General features: G+C 42.3%; 1 protein-coding gene across 1 annotated transcript in view; it reads right to left on the reverse strand.

The window, feature by feature from the left end:
- Positions 1 to 816: 816 nt before the first annotated feature.
- The window catches only part of LOC138965441 (globin-like), a 63,671-nt gene continuing 43,249 nt past the window's right edge, over positions 817 to 21,238 (reverse strand). Inside the window, exons 2-5 of the mRNA XM_070337599.1 lie at positions 14,153 to 14,305; positions 6,542 to 6,767; positions 4,868 to 5,041; positions 817 to 1,262 (exon numbers count right to left, since the gene is read on the reverse strand). Coding sequence (XP_070193700.1) covers positions 1,260 to 1,262; positions 4,868 to 5,041; positions 6,542 to 6,767; positions 14,153 to 14,305 — 556 coding nt within the window. The 3' untranslated portion in view covers positions 817 to 1,259. The remainder of the gene's footprint in view (positions 1,263 to 4,867; positions 5,042 to 6,541; positions 6,768 to 14,152; positions 14,306 to 21,238) is intronic.

Raw genomic sequence — 21,238 nt, forward strand, 5'->3', positions numbered from 1 at the left:
AAAATAAAAATAAAAAGTTTATTTGAGTAACTTTGTGATCTAGTATTGGTACTGTTATGTTATGTTTACGTGTATCGTTACGTTTTAGTTCTAGGTACGTCACTGTCACTACGATTTCTTAATTTAGATGTTAAAAATAATCAAAGTGTGTGTGTGTGTGTGTGTGTGTGTGTGTGTGTGTGTGTGTGTGTGTGTGTGTGTGTGTGTGTGTGTGTGCCCATCTGTCCCTGTGTGTTTACAAAACACAAAACTGTTCTATATTTACAAATATACATCCACATTGTATACCATTCCTGATCAATACAGATTGGAACAAAAATCAATTTTAAACTTTTTACAACAAATGTTATGTACAATAAAAACGTGTGTTGCCAACATTACGGAAACAATGGCCTTTCAAGCACTACACTTTGTTTTAAACAAAAAAAAACACCAGTCTAACCACAAAAATCTACTCAAATGCATCTGTCTATTTTTAACGAGTAGCGTTTCACTTGCTGTTCTACATTTTATGAAAATATTGCTGAATGCATTGAAGTCTTCACTGAGAGAACAAGCATAAAAACTCCACCTCGTTCGTCACCGACATAATATGCCTACACAGAATATGTTCAAAACCTAGCATGCTGTCTCGCGTGCGTGCGTGCGTGCGTGTATGTGTGTCTGTGTTTCTATGTGTCTGTGCATGAGTGCCTGACTGCGTGAAACGTGAATATACTGTACTACGAAGTGATCGCAAAAGAAGTTACCGCAACACATTTCTTTCACAAACATTTACAAAACGCATCTGCTTATAATGAAACAAACACGAGAAAGAATGAAGCAGGCGATTTATTTATATAAACTTTGTTCAAATGATCGTGTTCTTCAACTCTGCCTATAATTAAACAAACACACACACAAATGACGCAGGTAAAAGTATATTTGTACACTATTCAGTTGATTGTGTTCAACTGTACCTTGAATGAAACAAACACGCATTACAAAATGAAGCAGGCAACTAGTTTATATAAACACTTTGTTCAATCGATCGTGTTCGTCAACTTTGCCAAAAATGAAACAAACACACATCGAAAAATGAAGCAGGCAAGTAATGTATGTACACTTGGTTCAGTTGATTGACAGTTGAAAGAACCAATGACTACAAGCTAACGACAAGTGTCTATGATCTGTCGACTTGAGGTAGGCAATACTGAAGTGTAGGTCTGCACTGTGGCAGACTCCTGGCAGTTGTATCCCATCCTTTCTCGGAGGCTTGTTCACTGAAAACAGAGACACAATCGTTGCAGATACAAGCATGATTTTGCCATTTACTCGGGATTGGAAGAAACTATTTAGTCGGTTGCTGAATAAAATACATGTGTAAATTAGAAGAACAAATGAAAACAAAGGGAAGAATGACTCAAAAGTAACTGCGGGTCTGTTTTCCTAGCGCCATGCCACAAACTCCTGTGATCTGAGCGACCCATCGCATACTACGTCACGTGTCACTGACCCCAGGCAATGGGTCTGTTAGCAAGCGCCCGCAAACACTCGGGATCACCACGGGGGAAAAAAAAAAGAAAAAAAACCAAACCGGCGTAGCTTACAAAACGCTCTCATTCGTTTCAAAACGTTCTGCTTAGGCAACGCACCGCGGGTTAGGGGGAAGAATTTACCCGATGCTCCCCAGCATGTCGTAAGAGGCGACTAACGGATTCTGTTTCTCCTTTTACCCTTGTTAAGTGTTTCTTGTATAGAATAGTCAATTTTTGTAAAGATTTTAGTCAAGCAGTATGTAAGAAATGTTAAGTCCTTTGTACTGGAAACTTGCATTCTCCCAGTAAGGTAATATAATTGTACTTTGTCATCATTTTCACGAGTTTTCATTCACAAGCACCTGGCAAATAAATCTCATGTTCCCCGGGGAATAAATCCCCGGTTACCATAGTTGCAAGAAGCCTTATTACATGGATAATCAAAAGCAAACCCAATAGAAACGCTCGAGGATTCTTCGGCTCTTTTCATTGGCGTTTCCCCAGACCTAAACAGACGACACGACACTGCTTTGCAAAGTTCCAAAAACCAACTGGCAAACGTAAACAAAAAACAAAACTACTTCAATAAATTCGTCACAAACAAATCAAACCTACCGATATGTTATGTCTTCTTACAAAGTCATGGAGTGCGTGTATCTTTGTGTGAGAAACACGAACGTCAAGTTCAAGTCAAACCAATTTACCCCTGACACACACATTTTGACCCGTGCACAAGACGTATCGATAAACGAAGCACAAATAAGAAATGATAAAAGCAAAGAAAATAGCAACAAGATATATGCAAACATCTCACAAAGCCGAGCTAGCAGATTGACAGGTCTAATAAAAAACAAAGAGGCACTGAGTCGGAAACAAGATCGCGATTCTTTCCTTCGCTGCACGACGCAAATCTTCTGTGACCTTTGACCCAACGTAGCTTCCACATTCGATTACTAAGCTTAATACTCACAACTGAAAGCCGAGGGAGTGGAATACCGAGATGAACAAACAGAACTGTGCATCCTCAAACCTGACATATTCATCCCAACATTTTATGAACTCAAAAATACAGAAAGTTGCTTTCACACGCCAGCTTTGATTGCCAGTGGTTATCCGCACGGAACTCGTGTGGTTATCAGCACGGAACCCGTGTTTCAAAGCATGGCTCCCTGTGTTGATTGTTATCTTATTTTCTCACTACCAAAATGATGACAAAAACGATGTTTGGTGGTTTGTTGTCGGACCAGCTTTTTTTGTCGGTCCTCGGAGGGCATATCGACTTTTGTTTCATATTTATTGACTTCGGCCTTGGTCAATAAATATGAAACAAAAGACGATATGCTCCCCCTCGGGCGACAAAAAGCTGGTCTGTCAACAACCCATCAAACATCTTATAACGTTGCAAGCCCCTGGAGCAAGTTTTTGATTAGTGCTTTTGTGAACAAGAAACATTTGACAAGTGGCTCTATCCCATCTCCCCCCTTTCCCCGTCGCGATATAACCTTCGTGGTTGAAAACGACGTTAAACACCAAATAAAGAAAGAAAAAAACACCGACGATATCCAGGCCGTACAATACTGAATCTAAAAAAAAAACAAGTCGCGTAAGGCAAAATTACTACATTTATTCAAGCTGTGGAACTCACAGAATGAAACTGAACGCACTGCATTTTTTCACAAGGACCGTAGTCCGCCGCTTGTGCAAAACGGAGTGAAACTGACGAGCCTGTTTAGCGCGGTAGTGGTTTCGCTGTGCTGCATAGCACGCTTTTCTGTGCCTCTCTTCGTTTTAACTTTCTGAGCGTGTTTTTAATCCAAACATATCATATCTATATGTTTTTGGAATCAGGAACCGACAAGGAATAAGATGAAATTGTTTTTAAATCGATTTCGGAAATTTAATTTTTATCATAATTTTTACATTTTTAATTTTCAGAGATTGTTCTTAATCCAAACATAACATATGTATATGTTTTTGGAATCAGGAAATGATGTAGAATATGAACGTAAATTTGGATCGTTTTATATAAAAAAAAAAGTATTACAATTTTCAGATTTTTAGTTTTTAAGCCACCAAGTTGAAATGCAATACCGAAGTCCGGCCTTCGTCGAAGATTGCTTTACAAAAATTTCAATCAATTTGATTGAAAAATGAGGGTGCGACAGTGCCGCCTCAACTTTTACAAAAAGCCGGATATGACGTCATCAGACATTTATCGAAAAAATGAAAAAAACGTCTGGGGATATACCCAGGAACTCTCGTGTCAAATTTCATAAAGATCGGTCCAGTAGTTTACTCTGAATCGCTCTACACACACACACACACACACACACACACACACACACACACACACCACGACCCTCGTCTCGATTCCCCCTCTATATTAAAACATTTAGTCAAAACGACAAAATGTAAAAAGACTGCCGACGTTCCAAAATTTAGAATCAAAAAACAAACAAGTCGCGTAAGGCGAAAATACAACATTTAGTCAAGCTGTCGAACTCACAGAATGAAACTGAACGCACTGCAATTTTTCAGCAAGACCGTATACTCGTAGCATCGTCAGTCCACCACTCGTGGCAAAGGCAGTGAAATTGACAAGAAGAGCGGGGTAGTAGTTGCGCTGAGAAGGATAGCACGCTTTTCTGTACCTGTCTTCGTTTGAACTTTCTGAGCGTGTTTTTAATCCAAACATATCATATCTATATGTTTTTGGAATTAGGAACCGACAAGGATTAAGATGAAAGTGTTTTTAAATTGATTTCGAAAATTTAATTTTGATCATAATTTTTATATTTTTAATTTTCAGAGCTTGTTTTTAATCCAACATATTTATATGTTTTTGGAATCAGGAAATGATAAAGAATAAGATGAACGTAAATTTGGATCGTTTTATAAAATTTTTTTTTTTACAATTCAGATTTTTAATGACCAAAGTCGTTGATTAATTTTTAAGCCACCAAGCTGAAATGCACTACCGAAGTCCGGCCTTCGTCGAAGATTGCTTGGCCAAAATTTCAATCAATTTGATTGAAAAATGAGGGTGTGACAGTGCCGCCTCAACTTTTACAAAAAGCCGGATATGACGTCATCAAAGACATTTATCGAAAAAATGAAAAAAAAGTCCGGGGATATCATTCCCAGGAACTCTCATGTAAAATTTCATAAAGATCGGTCCAGTAGTTTAGTCTGAATCGCTCTACACACACACACGCACAGACACACACACACATACACCACGACCCTCGTCTCGATTCCCCCTCTATGTTAAAACATTTAGTCAAAACTTGACTAAATTTAAAAACAACTTGCCTTTCTTGGGTTTTTTCCGTACAATACTGAGCTCTTACCGAGGCTTGTGAAGACGAAGAAGACGACGTGCCAGCGATGAGCTGTTCCTTCATCCTGGCCTCCACAACGGTTAGTATGGTGGCCGCTGTCGTCTGCCAAGCCGTGGCCATGTCTGTGGTGAACTTCTCCCCCAGTACGTCGCCAATGAACCGTGCAAACACGTCGAACAGCTCCTGAAATCAAACCAAACACGTCGAACAGCTCCTGAAATCAAACCAAACACGTCGAACAGCTCCTGAAATCAAACCAAACACGTCGAACAGCTCCTGAAATCAAACCAAACACGTCGAACAGCTCCTGAAATCAAACCAAACACGTCGAACAGCTCCTGAAATCAAACCAAACACGTCGAACAGCTCCTGAAATCAAACCAAACACGTCGAACAGCTCCTGGAATCAAACCAAACACGTCGAACAGCTCCTGGAATCAAACCAAACACGTCGAACAGCTCCTGAAACCAAACCAAACACGTCGAACAGCTCCTGAAATCAAACCAAACCAAAACTTGGGTCAAAGGGTGGAGGCTACTCACACAGGCATGGAAACGTTCCGGAGTGTCTCCCTTCTTCGGTCAGAAAAGAGGGAAGGGTTTGGGTGGTAGCGTGAGAAGATCAGGGAGGGGGTGAAGGGGGGGGGGGGGGGGCGGGCGAGGTGATTGTGCTGAAAACGTTTAGGATGCTGACTCTTCTTCACTAAAACCAGTTACACAAACTGTCGAACGCCTGAAGTTAGTCAGAGGCACCGAGTCACCGAGTGTAGTGCCATTGCCTCTACTTAATCAGCGAGCAGTCTTGTTTGTGAAAAAATACCATCTCACTGGTTACTTTCCAGGGATACTCTGTTAAAAAAAAAAAAACCCACCCACCCACCTCATTTAGCAGGCAGTTCAAGTGCGCCCACCCCCCCTACATGAATAGTACTTTACATTTTATTTGAACCAAATGCTACTTAACAGAGTAGGGGAGACGACCACTACCGAGAATGTTTTCTTTGCTTAATTTCGTTTAGAAAGCAGTCGTCTCCCTTGCCCTCGTCACTTCTTCTGCGTTTACGGGCTGCAACTCCCATATTTCCATATGCACTCCAGCTAGGTACGCGCTGATTTGTAACCCCCCCCCCCCCCCCCCCTATTCAAGTATTCATACGCCGTTTTCGGGGGATGCATGTTAATGGGTGTGTTCTTTCTCCATCACCCACCGAATCGTGACTTGGGTTCCGTGATTTTTTGCCCTGCGTACTTGGTCGTGCGCTTGCGCTCACACACGAAGGGGGAAAAGCATTAACAGGTCTGCAAATGAGTTGAATCGGGAGATCATACACATTTCTAGCCTAAACCAACTAGTTGCAGATGAAATTCAAACCGCGAACCTTCCACATGGAAGGCCACCATCTTTACCACTACTAGAAGGCTGTTCCCCCGATATTCCCTTGTAACGGGGACAACCATTTCGCCACCTTGTCACTAAAAAAAAGTGTGTTTATGAATTGTCCAAAATATAAACAATAAATGAGTAAGTGTTCCCCCGATATTATTCCCTTGTAACAGGGACAACCATTTCGCCACCTCGTCGCTGAAAAAAAAAAGTGTTCAAGAATTGTCAAAAATAATTATAATAAATAAATTACTAAGTAAATTGATTAATTAGAAATAAACAAATAAAGAGACACTCACAGTGAACTGCGCCACGCGGATGCCCCTGGTGAGGTGACTGTCCACTGTCTTGTGTAGAACACCGATAAGCACGTGCGCGTCGTCTATGCTGTCCACGACGCACGTGAGCGCGTGCATGACGCGCATCGCGTGCTGCTGCAAGCCTGTGCTGTCGCGTAGCTCTTCGGGGCGCAGGTCGCGAAACTCTGTGAAGAAGTCCAGGTTGTTCGGGTACTCCTCGAAAAACCTGGGTGAAAGAAGAGAATTGGTTTTGACTGGATACTCTTAGGAGAAGAGGGACTGGGGTGAATTGGTTTTGATGGTTGGGTGGGTTTGTGTGTGTGTGTGTGTGTGTGTGTGTGTGTGTGTGTGTGTGTGTGTGTGTGTGTGTGTGTGTGTGTGTGTGCGTACGTACGTTCGTACGTCCGTGCGTCTGTGTCAGTGTCTATCTCTTCCTGAAGCTGAAGTCTCTGCATGATCATTTCCTCAGCCACGGATGCCTATCAGGTCTGACGATCTGATCCTCTCTAGCTCTCCCCCCCTCCTCCTTTTTCTGAGCCATACATCTCACTTTCTTTGTTTTCTTAACCCAAACCCCTGCCCCTCCCCAGCGTTCGCTCACCTTTTCCCTACACTGGTATCCTTCTACCATGATCAAGGTCTTAGTAATTAAGCATCTGATTGTTCTCGGCCACAATGGCTTCAATAGACCACTAGCTCTCACTAACCGATCAAATCTTCCCCTCTCCAAGAGCCCCGTTGGCCTGTATTGTGTACCAAGCCAAGGACATTCTCCTTGAGTCGGGTCACTCCAACCAAGGGTCTTTGTCGGTGCCTCCAGAACCAGCGGGCAACGATGTCAAGCAGCGGGCACTTGTTTAGGACAAGTTCAGATTGCATTTCCCGAGCAATGAATAAAACATTATCATGGAAGGATTGCTTTAGCACAAAAGGTAGGGTGGCAGCGGAGTGAGGTAGGGTTCAAAGAGAGGGGAGGGGGGGGGGGGGGGGCAGCGGAACAGAGAGAGAGAGAGAGAGAGAGAGAGAGAGAGAGAGAGAGAGAGAGCGAGAACTGTTTTCGGAATGATTGTAAAGGGGACGGGTAAGTGAGGGTTTGGGGATCAGAGACAGAGACATAGAGAGAAGGGAGTGGTTTTGTGCGTGCGTAGGTGTCAATGTGTGTATGTGTGTGAGTGTGTGCGTGTGTGCGTGCGTACGTGTCATTGCGCGCATGCGTGTGTGTGTATGTTGTGAGCGTGCGTGCGTACTTGCGTGCGTGTGTGTGGTACGTGTCATTGTGTGCGTACGTGCATGCGTGCGTATGTGCGCGTGTGTGTGTGTGTTTGTGTGTGTGTGTATGTGTGAATCACGATAGAGCTCTGATGGCACACAAAAAGTAAAATGAGGCTGCAGAATTGTGTTTTTTTGTTTACTCCAAGCTTCAAAACTACACTTTAGTTTTATGGAAATAGTCTGCGCGGATGTTGAACTGCAGATGTCTCGATTGTCACTGCAGATTTCATTCCTAAAACAATAGCCCTAAGGTAACAAATAGTCTTTATTCAATAGCCCTAAGGTAACAAATAGTCTTTATTCAATAGCCCTAAGGTAACAAATAGTCTTTATTCAATAGCCCTAATGTAACAAATAGTCTTTATTCAATAGCCCTAAGGTAACAAATAGTCTTTATTCAATAGTCAGACACATTTAAACCATAGTCTTCCGTCGTAGACTCTCGTTTCGCGAATCCCTCTCGGCTTCCCGGGTTGGACTAAGTGAATACCTAAACTTTGTAACTTTGTAACTGGCTATTTCAGGCGGCCTCACTAAGACGACAATTATCGCCCGTGGAGATAAACACCCCGATAGTCATCGACACATGCCAAGCAATGTTCTCAGGCACCCCAGGTAAAGATATTCTCCGCCTCTGAGCAGCCAGGCGATTCTTCACTCCGCACTGCGGAATCTCGCGTATGTCTTCTACTCCTGTCGGAGTTTTCATATTCTGTCTCACTTCACTTAAAGTTACCTTCATGTCCCATGTAAACCATCATTTAAACCGCCATAGATCTGTCGAGACTTTTACTTTCTTTTACAACAGGGTGTCCCCCCTCCCCCCCCCCCCCCCCCCTCCTCTCAAATACTAATATCTCCCACGTGTGTTCGTTATTATATTTTTTGGTGTACCTTAGCCTGGGATTTGGGATGATCATTTCACAACGTTTCTAGTATGTGGGTCAAGTGGTTTAATTTTCACGCTTTTTAAAGAATATTTTTCAAATTCGGAGAATGCCTCAAAAGTGGGAGGTTTGACACTGAGCAGTGGCCACACTCATCCCACTTGACTCCCTCCAGACTCCCTTTAGTTGCTGTTTCAACTCATCTATTGTCTGAGGATGGCTTTTGTATGCAAGGCCATTCAGAAGAAAAAAAAAAACGTTTAACATAAGAATTTGAAACTTTCTGAACTTATCATCCAATATATCCACTCAATATACGCCAAATATGAAGTACTTCGCTAAATAAATTAAGGAGCCATTAACATTTTAGTGGGTGGCGTTTTATGGGTACATCCTGCATTCTATTGTCCCATTCCTGAGACTTTCGGGTCGCTTCCTCTCGGTGGAGAGCTAGCAGCAACAGAATCACGCTACCCATTCCTGAGACTTTCGGGTCGCTTCCTCCCGGTGGAGAGCTAGCAGCAACAGAATCACGCTACCCATTCCTGAGACATTCGGGTCGCTTCCTCCCGGTGGAGAGCTAGCAGCAACAGAATCACGCTACCCATTCCTGAGACATTCGGGTCGCTTCCTCCCGGTGGAGAGCTAGCAGCAAGAGAATCACGCTACCCATTCCTGAGACATTCGGGTCGCTTCCTCCCGGTAGAGAGCTAGCAGCAAGAGAATCACGCTACCCATTCCTGAGACATTCGGGTCGCTTCCTCCCGGTGGAGAGCTAGCAGCAAGAAAATCACGCTACCCATTCCTGAGACATTCGGGTCGCTTCCTCCCGGAGGAGAGCTAGCAGCAAGAGAATCACGCTACCCATTCCTGAGACATTGGGGTCGCTTCCTCCCGGTGGAGAGCTAGCAGCAACAGAATCACGCTACCCATTCCTGAGACATTGGGGTCGCTCCCTCCCGGTGGAGAGCTAGCAGCACGAGAATCACGCTACCCATTCCTGAGACATTGGGGTCGCTCCCTCCCGGTGGAGAGCTAGCAGCAAGAGAATCACGCTACCCATTCCTGAGACATTGGGGTCGCTTCCTCCCGGTGGAGAGCTAGCAGCAAGAGAATCACGTTACCCATTCCTGAGACATTGGGGTCGCTTCCTCCCGGTGGAGAGCTAGCAGCAAGAGAATCACGCTACCCATTCCTGAGACTTTCGGGTCGCTTCCTCCCGGTGGAGAGCTAGCAGCAAGAGAATCACGCTACCCATTCCTGAGACATTGGGGTCGCTTCCTCCCGGTGGAGAGCTAGCAGCAAGAGAATCACGCTACCCATTCCTGAGACATTGGGGTCGCTTCCTCCCGGTGGAGAGCTAGCAGCAACAGAATCACGCTACCCATTCCTGAGACATTGGGGTCGCTTCCTCCCGTTGGAGAGCTAGCAGCAAGAGAATCACGCTACCCATTCCTGAGACATTGGGGTCGCTTCCTCCCGGTGGAGAGCTAGCAGCAAGAGAATCACGCTACCCATTCCTGAGACATTGGGGTCGCTTCCTCCCGGTGGAGAGCTAGCAGCAACAGAATCATGCTACCCAGGTACGTGTTTAGGTGTAATCAGCCACCTGCACTTCTGGCAGAGTCGTCGAGATCTGTTACGTGCCACGGTTTTGACACGGGGGTGGGGCATGGATACCGCCTCTCTTTAGTGAGCAGCCTCCCAGAAACACAAGATTTACTTATCTCCTCATGCACGTCCGTACGTCTTCCGCAGTTTTGTTCGTGCGTTGTTCCCGTCTCTTCAGTTTATCTTTCGAACTTGATAACTGGCCCACTCAGTTCCAATGGGCGTACACGCTCAAATATCGATCTCTTCTGCTTTATTTCTTTATTTCGTTCTTTTTTTCTTCCGCTTGTCTAATCGGTATAGATCTTCGTTTCAATTTCTCTTTCGCACGGCGCGGCCCACGACCGGTGCACACCGACAGCCCATCAAAATCTCCGATGCACAGTTTAAATGTCATGTTTGATGCACAGTTTAAATGTCATGTTTGATGCAAAAAAACCCACCTGGCATCCTCTCACCACACCGCCTTTTTTCCGTCAGCACCGCACACAACCGACCGATAACGTCCCTTCTAATGACGTCATTGCCTAACGCGTAATGGCCGTTTAAAGGCCGCGAAGACGTCAGGGGCGAGATGGGGGAGAAGGAACTGCCGTCGAGATACGGCTTGTCTGCTTTGGCTAGCACAGCAGCAAAGTGGTGAGTGAGGGATAAATAAACCGCCCATAGTGATGGCGCCGTCTAAAAGTTATCTCGCTGAAAGGCCAAGCTGCATATAAAGCCTATAGAACTGAGGTGGAGATTGAAACTGGTTCACTTTTGCCTGACAGACAAAGTTCAGGTTTGCCACATCCGATGGAGATACTGTCGACAAAAGAAACAACAAAAACCAACAACTAGAAAGTTTGGGGTTGGCAATTTCATTCGGGCATCCAGACGGTAGTTTGGCAGAATATTTATTTCCAGAAACAGTCTTCTTTTTGTGGAAGTTGATAATTTCACTTATTTTCACTCTGTTTTTGATAAGCTTCTTTAGTTTCCTGGTGTGCTTCAAATATTGCTCCCATCAACCCGAAACAGAAAGCATATTTTAATTAGTCTGACTTGTACACTAAGTTGTATCATGTTATTTTGAAGTATAGGGGCCTTTTTACAGTGATTCGTGAAGGCCGCTTCACTGGTCCATATTAGGCGCCCAGGCTCCTAATATGGACCATTTGTGATTCTTTTCTGTATCTAATTATTGCTGAATGTCTATCAAAGCTATTTCACTCTAATTAGGCCTAACGTTAACCAAAGAGAAAAGGACTACCAAACACAAAATGAAACTTCTTCACAAGAAAACAAGCTAGTTATCAGCATGAAACAAAAAGTGGTCCATATTAGAAGCCCTTCCCCTACTCTATTACTTGAACACTGTAAAGACAGATATCGCTCATATGACATTTCTGTCAAAACATTGTGACGGGATAAGTGAAGCTCGCCCATATTGAATTGAGAATGGGAACTAAAGTGACGAGAGCTATAAGCTTAAGATATCTATGATCAAAAGATAAAAGGCTTCAGATAGACAACATGAAAAATGCAAGGGTAAATGATTATAATGAAAACAAGAAATTCCTCCGAGGTAGGAAAAACACCCCCGTGAAAGGGAAATAACCTTCTCAGTTGGTGGCAGTGACTGAGTGAGAATGGTTATTTCCCTTTGACCATTAAGATGTCCCTCTATAAGTCCTTGTATAATTTTAATCCACCAATAACTCCCTAACCGTGTCTTTGACTGGTCCCAATTTTTGTAAGGACCGTCTCAGGAATGTATAGAACCTGTTCACCAAGTTTGGTGACGATCGGTCCGTTCATTCTTGAGATCTATATGCGAACACAAACACACAAACAAACACATCGACCGAAACCTATACACACCCCTATACCGGGGGTGTAAAAATAAATGTCCGAAAAAAAAAGGCCAAAGCTCAAAGACAACAGCGTTGAACAAGGGACACACTAAAAGTCACTATACATTGAAGAAGGAACAACACTGGACAGAAAACATGAAGGGATGGATCTAAAAGGGACGGCAAGTAAAACAATTATTTGACAGAAATTCAAGACCTAAAGACGTACAAAGAAGGCTGAAAGTCCCCAAATGATACCGACAGCAATGTCTAAAATCACCTCAGATTATCGCAAAACAGCATAAGGAATTAGAAAAAACCCACTAAAACAACATAGTAACGCCGTGACGTGAGGTTGTCTGAAGATGATTTAGCAGTTTGAGACTAAGTACACGCCGAGAAGATTGTTCACACCTTGGACTTCGCCGTAAGTCCACACATCTCTTTGGACGGTTCCATTCTTTTGAAAAGGCACAGTCTCTCCCGTGAAAATAGTTTTGCTGACTGTTTCAAATCTGTCAGGGCTATTACTGACATGGGATGACATCATCCCTTCGCTTGGACACATATAACCGGCATACATCGTGACTACTTCCGGTGAAAAATTGGCAAAACTTTCCCACTGTGCACACAGAGTAGTCCATATTTTTTATGTGTCCAAAACGCGGGACGGTTTTATCATACTGTGCACACAGAGTAGTCCATATTTTGTGTGTGTCCAAAACGCGGGACGGTTTTATCATACTGTGCACACAGAGTAGTCCATATTTTGTGTGTGTCCAAAACGCGGGACGGTTTTATCATACTGTGCACACAGAGTAGTCCATATTTTGTGTGTGTCCAAAACGCGGGACGGTTTTATCATACTGTGCACAGAGTGTAGTCCATATTTTGTATGTGTCCAAAACGCGGGACGGTTTTATCCCTTGTACACAGAGAGTAGTCCATATTTTGTATGTGTCCAAAACGCGGGACGGTTTTATCCCTTGTACACAGAGAGAGTAGTCCATATTTTGTAAGTGTCCAAAACGCGGGACGGTTTTATCCCTTGTACACAGAGAGTAGTCCATATTTTGTATGTGTCCAAAACGCGGGACGGTTTTATCATACTGTGCACAGAGTGTAGTCCATATTTTGTATGTGTCCAAAACGCGGGACGGTTTTATCCCTTGTACACAGAGAGTAGTCCATATTTTGTATGTGTCCAAAACGCGGGACGGTTTTATCCCTTGTACACAGAGAGAGTAGTCCATATTTTGTAAGTGTCCAAAACGCGGGACGGTTTTATCCCTTGTACACAGAGAGTAGTCCATATTTTGTATGTGTCCAAAACGCGGGACGGTTTTATCCCTTGTAAAAACCTGGGAAGATTGAAAACGATAAGCCGAATCGTTTGCATGGAAAGGTCTACCGTTGCAGACCTGGGAAGCCATACGATTTCGCCGTATTTTGTACGCATGATTGTCTAAAATACAAGCAGTACGATCATTGGACAAATATACGACGAGAACAAATCCTGGACTACTTTTCTTTACAAGCGCATCCCGAAGCCGATGCAGTATTTTGACACATGATTACAGTTTGTGTCAGTAAACATTGAAAGAAGCATTTGTTTTAATGTATTGATAAACTTAATTAACGGTGCGACGGATGCGTGTGAAGCATGTTTGAAGCATGGATGTTCAAATGCTGTCTGGAGTACGCTCATTTTTCTGAAGTTTGTTTGAGAATATTCCAAGTGTAAAACAGGACTTACCAGGTCTGTCTACGCCTTTACATTGTGTGATGCACGTGGTAAACGGTACACTGATCTGATCATCAGGGCAGAACTGTTGACCTGAGCGTCCTTGTTGACCATGGACCAACACACACACACACGCACGCACGCACGCACACACGCACGCACGCACACACATACACACACGCACGCACGCACGCACACACATACACACACACACACACACACACACACACACACACACACACACACACAGTATCACACTGACCTGATCATGAGGGCGGTACCGTTGGCCTGAGCGTCTTTGTTGACCATTGCCCAGCTGGTCCTGATGGCGTCACGGTCCTTTGCACTCAGACCCGTCACGGGGTCACGCTCCGTCTCACCCATTTCCTTGTTCTCCATCTCTAGGCGGGAACCACTGAAACAAAATGTATACAAATTAGTCAATTGATAGATACAATTATTTGAATGGGAATATCATTGAATAATATAAGATTATAATTGACACACTTGTCTCCCTGAATCCGTGTTACTCCACCTCTCGGCGCAAACCACCATAAAACTTATCTATATTAAGTTATATATACAAACACATTTTTATCGAGTTGAATTATATTAAACTGAACCAAATTCGATCTACGTTCAGTCCGTCCAGACCTACTCCGCGCACGTGTGTGTGTGTGTGTGTGTGTTTGTGTGTGTGTGTGTTTGTGTGTGTGTATGTGTGTTTGTGTGTGTGTTTGTGTGTGTGTGTTTGTGTGTGTGTGTTTGTGTGTGTTTGTGTGTGTGTGTTTGTGTGTGTATACGTGTGTGTGTGTGTGTACGCGCGTGTATGTGTGTGTGTGTGTTTGTGTGTGTTTTTATGTGAGTGTTTATGTGTATTATAATTGACACACTTGTCTCCCTGAATCCGTGTTACTCCACCTCTCGGCGCAAACCACCATAAAACTTATCTATATTAAGTTATATATACAAACACATTTTTATCGAGTTGAATTATATTAAACTGAACCAAATTCGATCTACGTTCAGTCCGTCCAGACCTACTCCGCGCACGTGTGTGTGTGTGTGTGTCTGTGTGTGTGTGTGTGTGTGTGTGTGTGTGTGTGTATACGTGTGTGTGTGTTTGTGTTTGTGTGTGTGTGCGTGCGTATTTGTGTGTGTGTGTATGTGTGTGTGTGTATGTGTGCGTGCGTGCGTGTGTTTGTGTGTGTGTGTTTGTGTGTGTATACGTGTGTGTGTGTGTGTGTGTGTACGCGCGTGTATATGTGTGTGTGTGTTTGTGTGTGTTTTTATGTGAGTGTTTATGTTAGTGTGTTTATGTGTGTGTTGGGGGGGAGGGCGTTCCTGTGCGTGTGTGTGGGCGTGCGCGCGTGTGCTTACATTATTGTTATTGTGTGCATGTCAGTGTGTACTAACAGAGAGAAAAAGAGAGAGAGAGAGAGACAGAGAAACAGACAGACAGACAGACAGACAAACTGACAGCGAGAATGTGCGCATGTTGCAGGCATAACTTACTTCAGTGTTTATTGCGCGTTTTGTCAAGTCGTCAAGTTGTGACATTTATTTATATAGCCATGGGGTGTGCACACGACGGTTTTGCCCAAAGAAACTAATTAGGGCAAGATGTCTCAACGCACAATTTACAGGCTTTTTGCACTACTTGAACCACTACATCAACTTTTCTTGTCTTGTCAGGGTTGTTTTGGTTTGGTTTTTTAATCTACGAGAAACAAGGGCCTGGATTAGACACACAAATGTAATAAATGCATAACCCTAGATCACCTGCACATGACTTTATCATAGCACCTAGTTCCAACAGTTGGCCACTGTGCTTGAATAACACCACACTGTTTATTTTTTTAATTTTAATTAATTTAGGTAAAAACAAAATAAAATAAAAATGGAAATTGATATAAATTCGTAACGTTAGCTCGAGATGATCACTTTCATTCTTTCTTTCTTTCTTTATTTGGTGTTTAACGTCGTTTTCGACCATTCAAGGTTATATCGCGACGGGGAAAGGGGGGAGATGGGATAGGGGAAAGGGGGGAGATGGGATAGAGCCACTTGTTAATTGTTTCTTGTTCACAAAAGCACTAATCAAAAAATTGCTCCAGGGGCTTGCAACGTAGTACAATATATGACCTTACTGGGAGAATGCAAGTTTCCAGTACAAAGGACTTAACATTTCTTACATACTGCTTGACTAAAATCTTTACAAACATTGACTATATTCTATACAAGAAACACTTAACAAGGGTAAAAGGAGAAACAGAACCGTTAGTCGCCTCTTACGACATGCTGGGTAGCATCGGGTAAATTCTTTCTCGTCCCAACCAATATGGGACTCCCCCTAACCCGCGGGGGATATCACTTTCATTGCAGGTGACGTGAAGATGATGATTTTTTAATAAAAGAGGAACCAGTTAAAGGCTCGAAACACAGGTCTCATCATCATCATTAGCAGCAGCAGCCTTTTATCTTAACATTAGCAGCATTATCAGCATTTTCTCTTGACATGATGTTTAAAAAAATGAACCGACTGCATTCCTCTTACCTGAAAAAGATGCAATAACAACTCACTTTTTCTGTTGTCTGCATTTTTTGTTTGTTTCTTCCATTTTTACATTTAGTCAAGTTTTGACTAAATGTTTTAACATAGAGGGGGAATTGAGACGAGGGTCGTGGTGTATGTGTGTGTGTCTGTCTGTCTGCGCGTGTGTGTGTGTAGAGCGATTCAGACCAAACTACGAAACCGATCTTTATGAAATTTGACATGAGAGTTCCTGGGAATGATATCCCCGGACGTTTTTTTCTTTTTTATATTTAGTCAAGTTTTGACTAAATATTTTAACGTAGAGGGGGGAATCGAGACGAGGGTCGTGGTGTATGTGTGTGTGTCTGTCTGTCTGTCTGTCTGTATGTGTATGTAGAGCGATTCAGACCAAACTACTGGACCGATCTTTATGAAATTTTACATAAGAGTTCCTGGGATTGATATCCCCGAACGTTTTTTTCATTTTTTTGATAAATGTCTTTGATGACGTCATATCCGGCTTTTCGTGAAAGTTGAGGCGGCACTGTCACGCCCTCATTTTTCAACCAAATTGGTTGAAATTTTGGTCAAGTAATCTTCAACGAAGCCCGGACTTCAGTATTGCATTTCAGCTTGGTGGCTTAAAAATTAATTAATGACTTTGGTCATTATAAATCGGAAAATTGTAAAAAAAAAAAAAAATTTATAAAACGATCCAAATTTACGTTCATCTTATTCTCCATCATTTTCTGATTCCAAAAACATATAAATATGTTATATTTGGATTAAAAACAAGCTCTGAAAATTAAATATATAAAAATTATTATCAAAATTAAATTGTCCAAATCAATTTAAAAACACTTTCATCTTATTCCTTGTCGGTTCCTGATTCCAAAAACATATAGATATGATATGTTTGGATTAAAAACACGCTCAGAAAGTTAAAACAAAGAGAGGTACAGAAAAGCGTGCTATCCTTCTTAGCGCAACTACTACCCCGCTCTTCTTGTCACTGCCTTTGCCATGAGCGGTCGACTGACGATGCTACGAGTATACGGTCTTGCTGAAAAATGGCATTGCGTTCAGTTTCATTCTGTGAGTTCGACAGCTACTTGACTAAATGTTGTATTTTCGCCTTACGCGACTTGTTTTACATTTAGTCAAGTTATGACTAAATGTTTTAACATCGAGGGGGGAATCGAGACGAGGGTCGTGGTGTATGTGTGTGTGTCTGTGCGTGTGTGTGTGTGTGTGTGTGTGTGTGTGTGTGTGTGTGTGTGTGTGTGTGTGTGTGTGTGTGTGTCTGTGTGTCTGTGTGTGTAGAGCGATTCAGACTAAACTACTGGACCGATCTTTATGAAATTTGACATGAGAGTTCCTGGGTATGATATCCCCGGACGTTTTTTTCATTTTTTCGATAAATGTCTTTGATGACGTCATATCCGGCTTTTCGTGAAAGTTGAGGCGGCACTGTCACGCCCTCATTTTTCAACCAAATTGGTTGAAATTTTGGTCAAGTAATCTTCGACAAAGCCCGGACTTCGGTATTGCATTTCCGCTTTGTGGCTTAAAAATTAATTAATGACTTTGGTCATTAAAAATCTGAAAATTGTAAAAAAAATTATTTATTTTATAAAACGATCCAAATTTACGTTCATCTTATTCTCCATCATTTGCTGATTCCAAAAACATATAAATATGTTATATTTGGATTAACAACAAGCTCTGAAAATTAAATATATAAAAATTATTATCAAAATGTTTTTTCGAAATCAATTTAAAAACACTTTCATCTTATTCCTTGTCGGTTCCTGATTCCAAAAACATATAGAGATATGTTTGGATTAAAAACACGCTCAGAAAGTTAAAACGAAGAGAGGTACAGAAAAGCGTGCTATCCTTCTCAGCGCAACGAATACCCCGCTCTTCTTGTCAATTCAACTGGCACTGCCTTTGCCACGGGCGGTGGAGTGACGATGCTACGAGTATACGGTCTTGCTGCGTTGCGTTGCCTTCAGTTTCATTCTGTGAGTTCGACAGCTACTTGACTAAATGTTGTATTTTCGCCTTACGCGACTTGTTGATAAATACTTTTGATGACGTCATATCCGGCTTTTTGTAAAAGTTGAGGCGGCACTGTCACACCCTCATTTTTCAATCAAATTGATTGAAATTTTTGTACAGCAGCCTTCGACGAAGACCGGACTTCGGTATTGCATTTCAGCTTGGTGGCTTAAAAATTAATTAATGACTTTGGTCATTAAAAATCTGAAAATTGTAATAATTTTTTATAACACGATCTAAATTTACGTTCATCTTATTCTACATCATTTCTTGATTCCAAAAACATATAAATATGTCACACGCTTTCCTTCTTTGCCACTACTAAAGCAAACGTGTGCAAGATTGTATGTTACACGCTTTGGAGCATGTGCAAGAACGGATTCAAACTCGAAATCGTCCCTCCAAAAGCCCCAAAATGCACACACGACTTTTATTTCTCCTGCTGTTGTCGTGTCTTCTCTTTACAAATTCTTCAAAACGCTGAGAATACTGAAAACGGCATCCCAGACTACAGTACTGTTTCCATACGCGAGTTTAGCTTCCCTTGGAAAGTGGCTCGCTCAGGAGGCCTGTTAGTCTGAAACTAGAAGGACAGAGTTCTGAACATAGATGACAAAGACCCCGGAAAGAACAAACATTTCGCGGATGCAGACACAGAAAGACGTCATGAAGAATGGAATGCTTCAAAAGATACAGACTGTGACGATGACTGTGACGTCATTCACATATACCGAGACGTCATTCATAGTTGTTCGTTCACTTTCGTCAAAAAGTAGATCTCTCCACAATGGCTGCTCCTGTGTTTAGGTTTATCAAGCGTGAGTACGCAAAACGTGTTTGTTCTCTCCTCTGTTGAAGCTGTAAGACATAATCGCCATTACGAGCTAGTCGTGTGACAGAGAGTGTTCTTGCACACTCGACTGCTGCTGTTTCACTCCGGCTAAAGCCGTCGTGAAACATCTACAGTCTCGTGTGCAAGAAAACTCTCTGTCACACGACTAGCTCGTAATAGCGGGTAATGTTATATTTGGATTAAAAACAAGCTCTGAAAATTAAAAATATAAAATTTATGATCAAAATTAAATTTCCGAAATCGATTTAAAAACAATTTCATCTTCTTCCTTGTGGGTTCCTGATCCCAAAAACATATAGACATGATATGTTTGGATTAAAAACCCGCTCAGAAAGTTAAAACGAAGAGAGGTACAGAAAAGCGTGCTATGCAGCACAGCGAAACTACTACCGCGCTGAACTGCCTTCGTCAGTTTCACTCCGTTTTGCACAAGCGGCGGACTACGGTCATTGTGAAAAAATGCAGTGCGTTCAGTTTCATTCTGTGAGTTCCACAGCTTGACTAAATGTAGTAATTTCGCCTTACGCGACTTGTTTGTGTATTATCCAATGTTAGAAAATGAACTTGTAAATTGCTCACATATAAAATACAATCGCGGAATCTTACGCCTTTTTCAACGTAGCTATTCCTCCTCTCACACAGTAACCCTTGCAGATCGCTCTCACTGACCTCCGAAACGCAGTAAATTGCACGCCTATTTTTTGGCTTTTTATATTTAGTCAAGTTTTGACTAAATATTTTAACGTAGAGGGGGGAATCGAGACGAGGGTCGTGGTGTATGTGTGTGTGTCGGTCTGTCTGTCTGTCTGTCTGTGTGTGTGTAGAGCGCTTCAGACCAAACTACTGGACCGATCTTTATGAAATTTTACATGAGAGTTCCTGGGATTGATATCCCCGAACGTTTTTTTCATTTTCTTGATAAATGTCTTTGATGACGTCATATATGGCTTTTCGTGAAAGTTGAGGCGGCACTGTCACGCCCTCATTTTTCAACCAAATTGGTTGAAATTTTGGTCAAGTAATCTTCGACGAAGCCCGGACTTCGGTATTGCATTTCAGCTTGGTGGCTTAAAAATTAATTAATGACTTTGGTCATTAAAAATCGGAAAATTGTAAAAAAAAAATAAAAATTTATAAAACGATCCAAATTTACGTTCATCTTATTCTCCATCATTTTCTGATTCCAAAAACATAAATATGTTATATTTGGATTAAAAACAAGCTCTGAAAATTAAATATATAAAAATTATTATCAAAATTAAATTGTCCAAATCAATTTAAAAACACTTTCATCTTATTCCTTGTCGGTTCCTGATTCCAAAAACATATAGATATGATATGTTCGGATTAAAAACACGCTCAGAAAGTTAAAACAAAGAGAGGTACAGAAAAGCGTGCTATCCTTCTTAGCGCAACTACTACCCCGCTCTTCTTGTCACTGCCTTTGCCATGAGCGGTCGACTGACGATGCTACGAGTATACGGTCTTGCTGAAAAATGGCATTGCGTTCAGTTTCATTCTGTGAGTTCGACAGCTACTTGACTAAATGGTGTATTTTCGCCTTACGCGACTTGTTTTTATATAGTTTTTTTAATTTAACTTTTTATTTTAAAGACAGCCTTCTCATCAGTCACGCACGGCACATGTTTAAATTAACACAAAGGTGCAGTTTCACCTGGCAGGTATCAAGTCGCTGAGAGCTGGCGGCTGCATGAATGAAGTTGTTTCTCGGCCGCTTCAACCAAGATTTTAATCCTTTTGCCTAAAGCTTTCGTTCCCTTCGACTCCCACACTAGGCTTCTTGTCCGGCTCCTCTGTCAGTCTGAATACGGCTGTAAGTGACATGATAGATAACGTATTCCAAGGCAAATTACCCATTTAGATTCAGGTCCTGT

The sequence above is a fragment of the Littorina saxatilis genome, linkage group LG4 (assembly GCF_037325665.1).
Source record: "Littorina saxatilis isolate snail1 linkage group LG4, US_GU_Lsax_2.0, whole genome shotgun sequence".
Classification (NCBI taxonomy): domain Eukaryota; kingdom Metazoa; phylum Mollusca; class Gastropoda; order Littorinimorpha; family Littorinidae; genus Littorina; species Littorina saxatilis.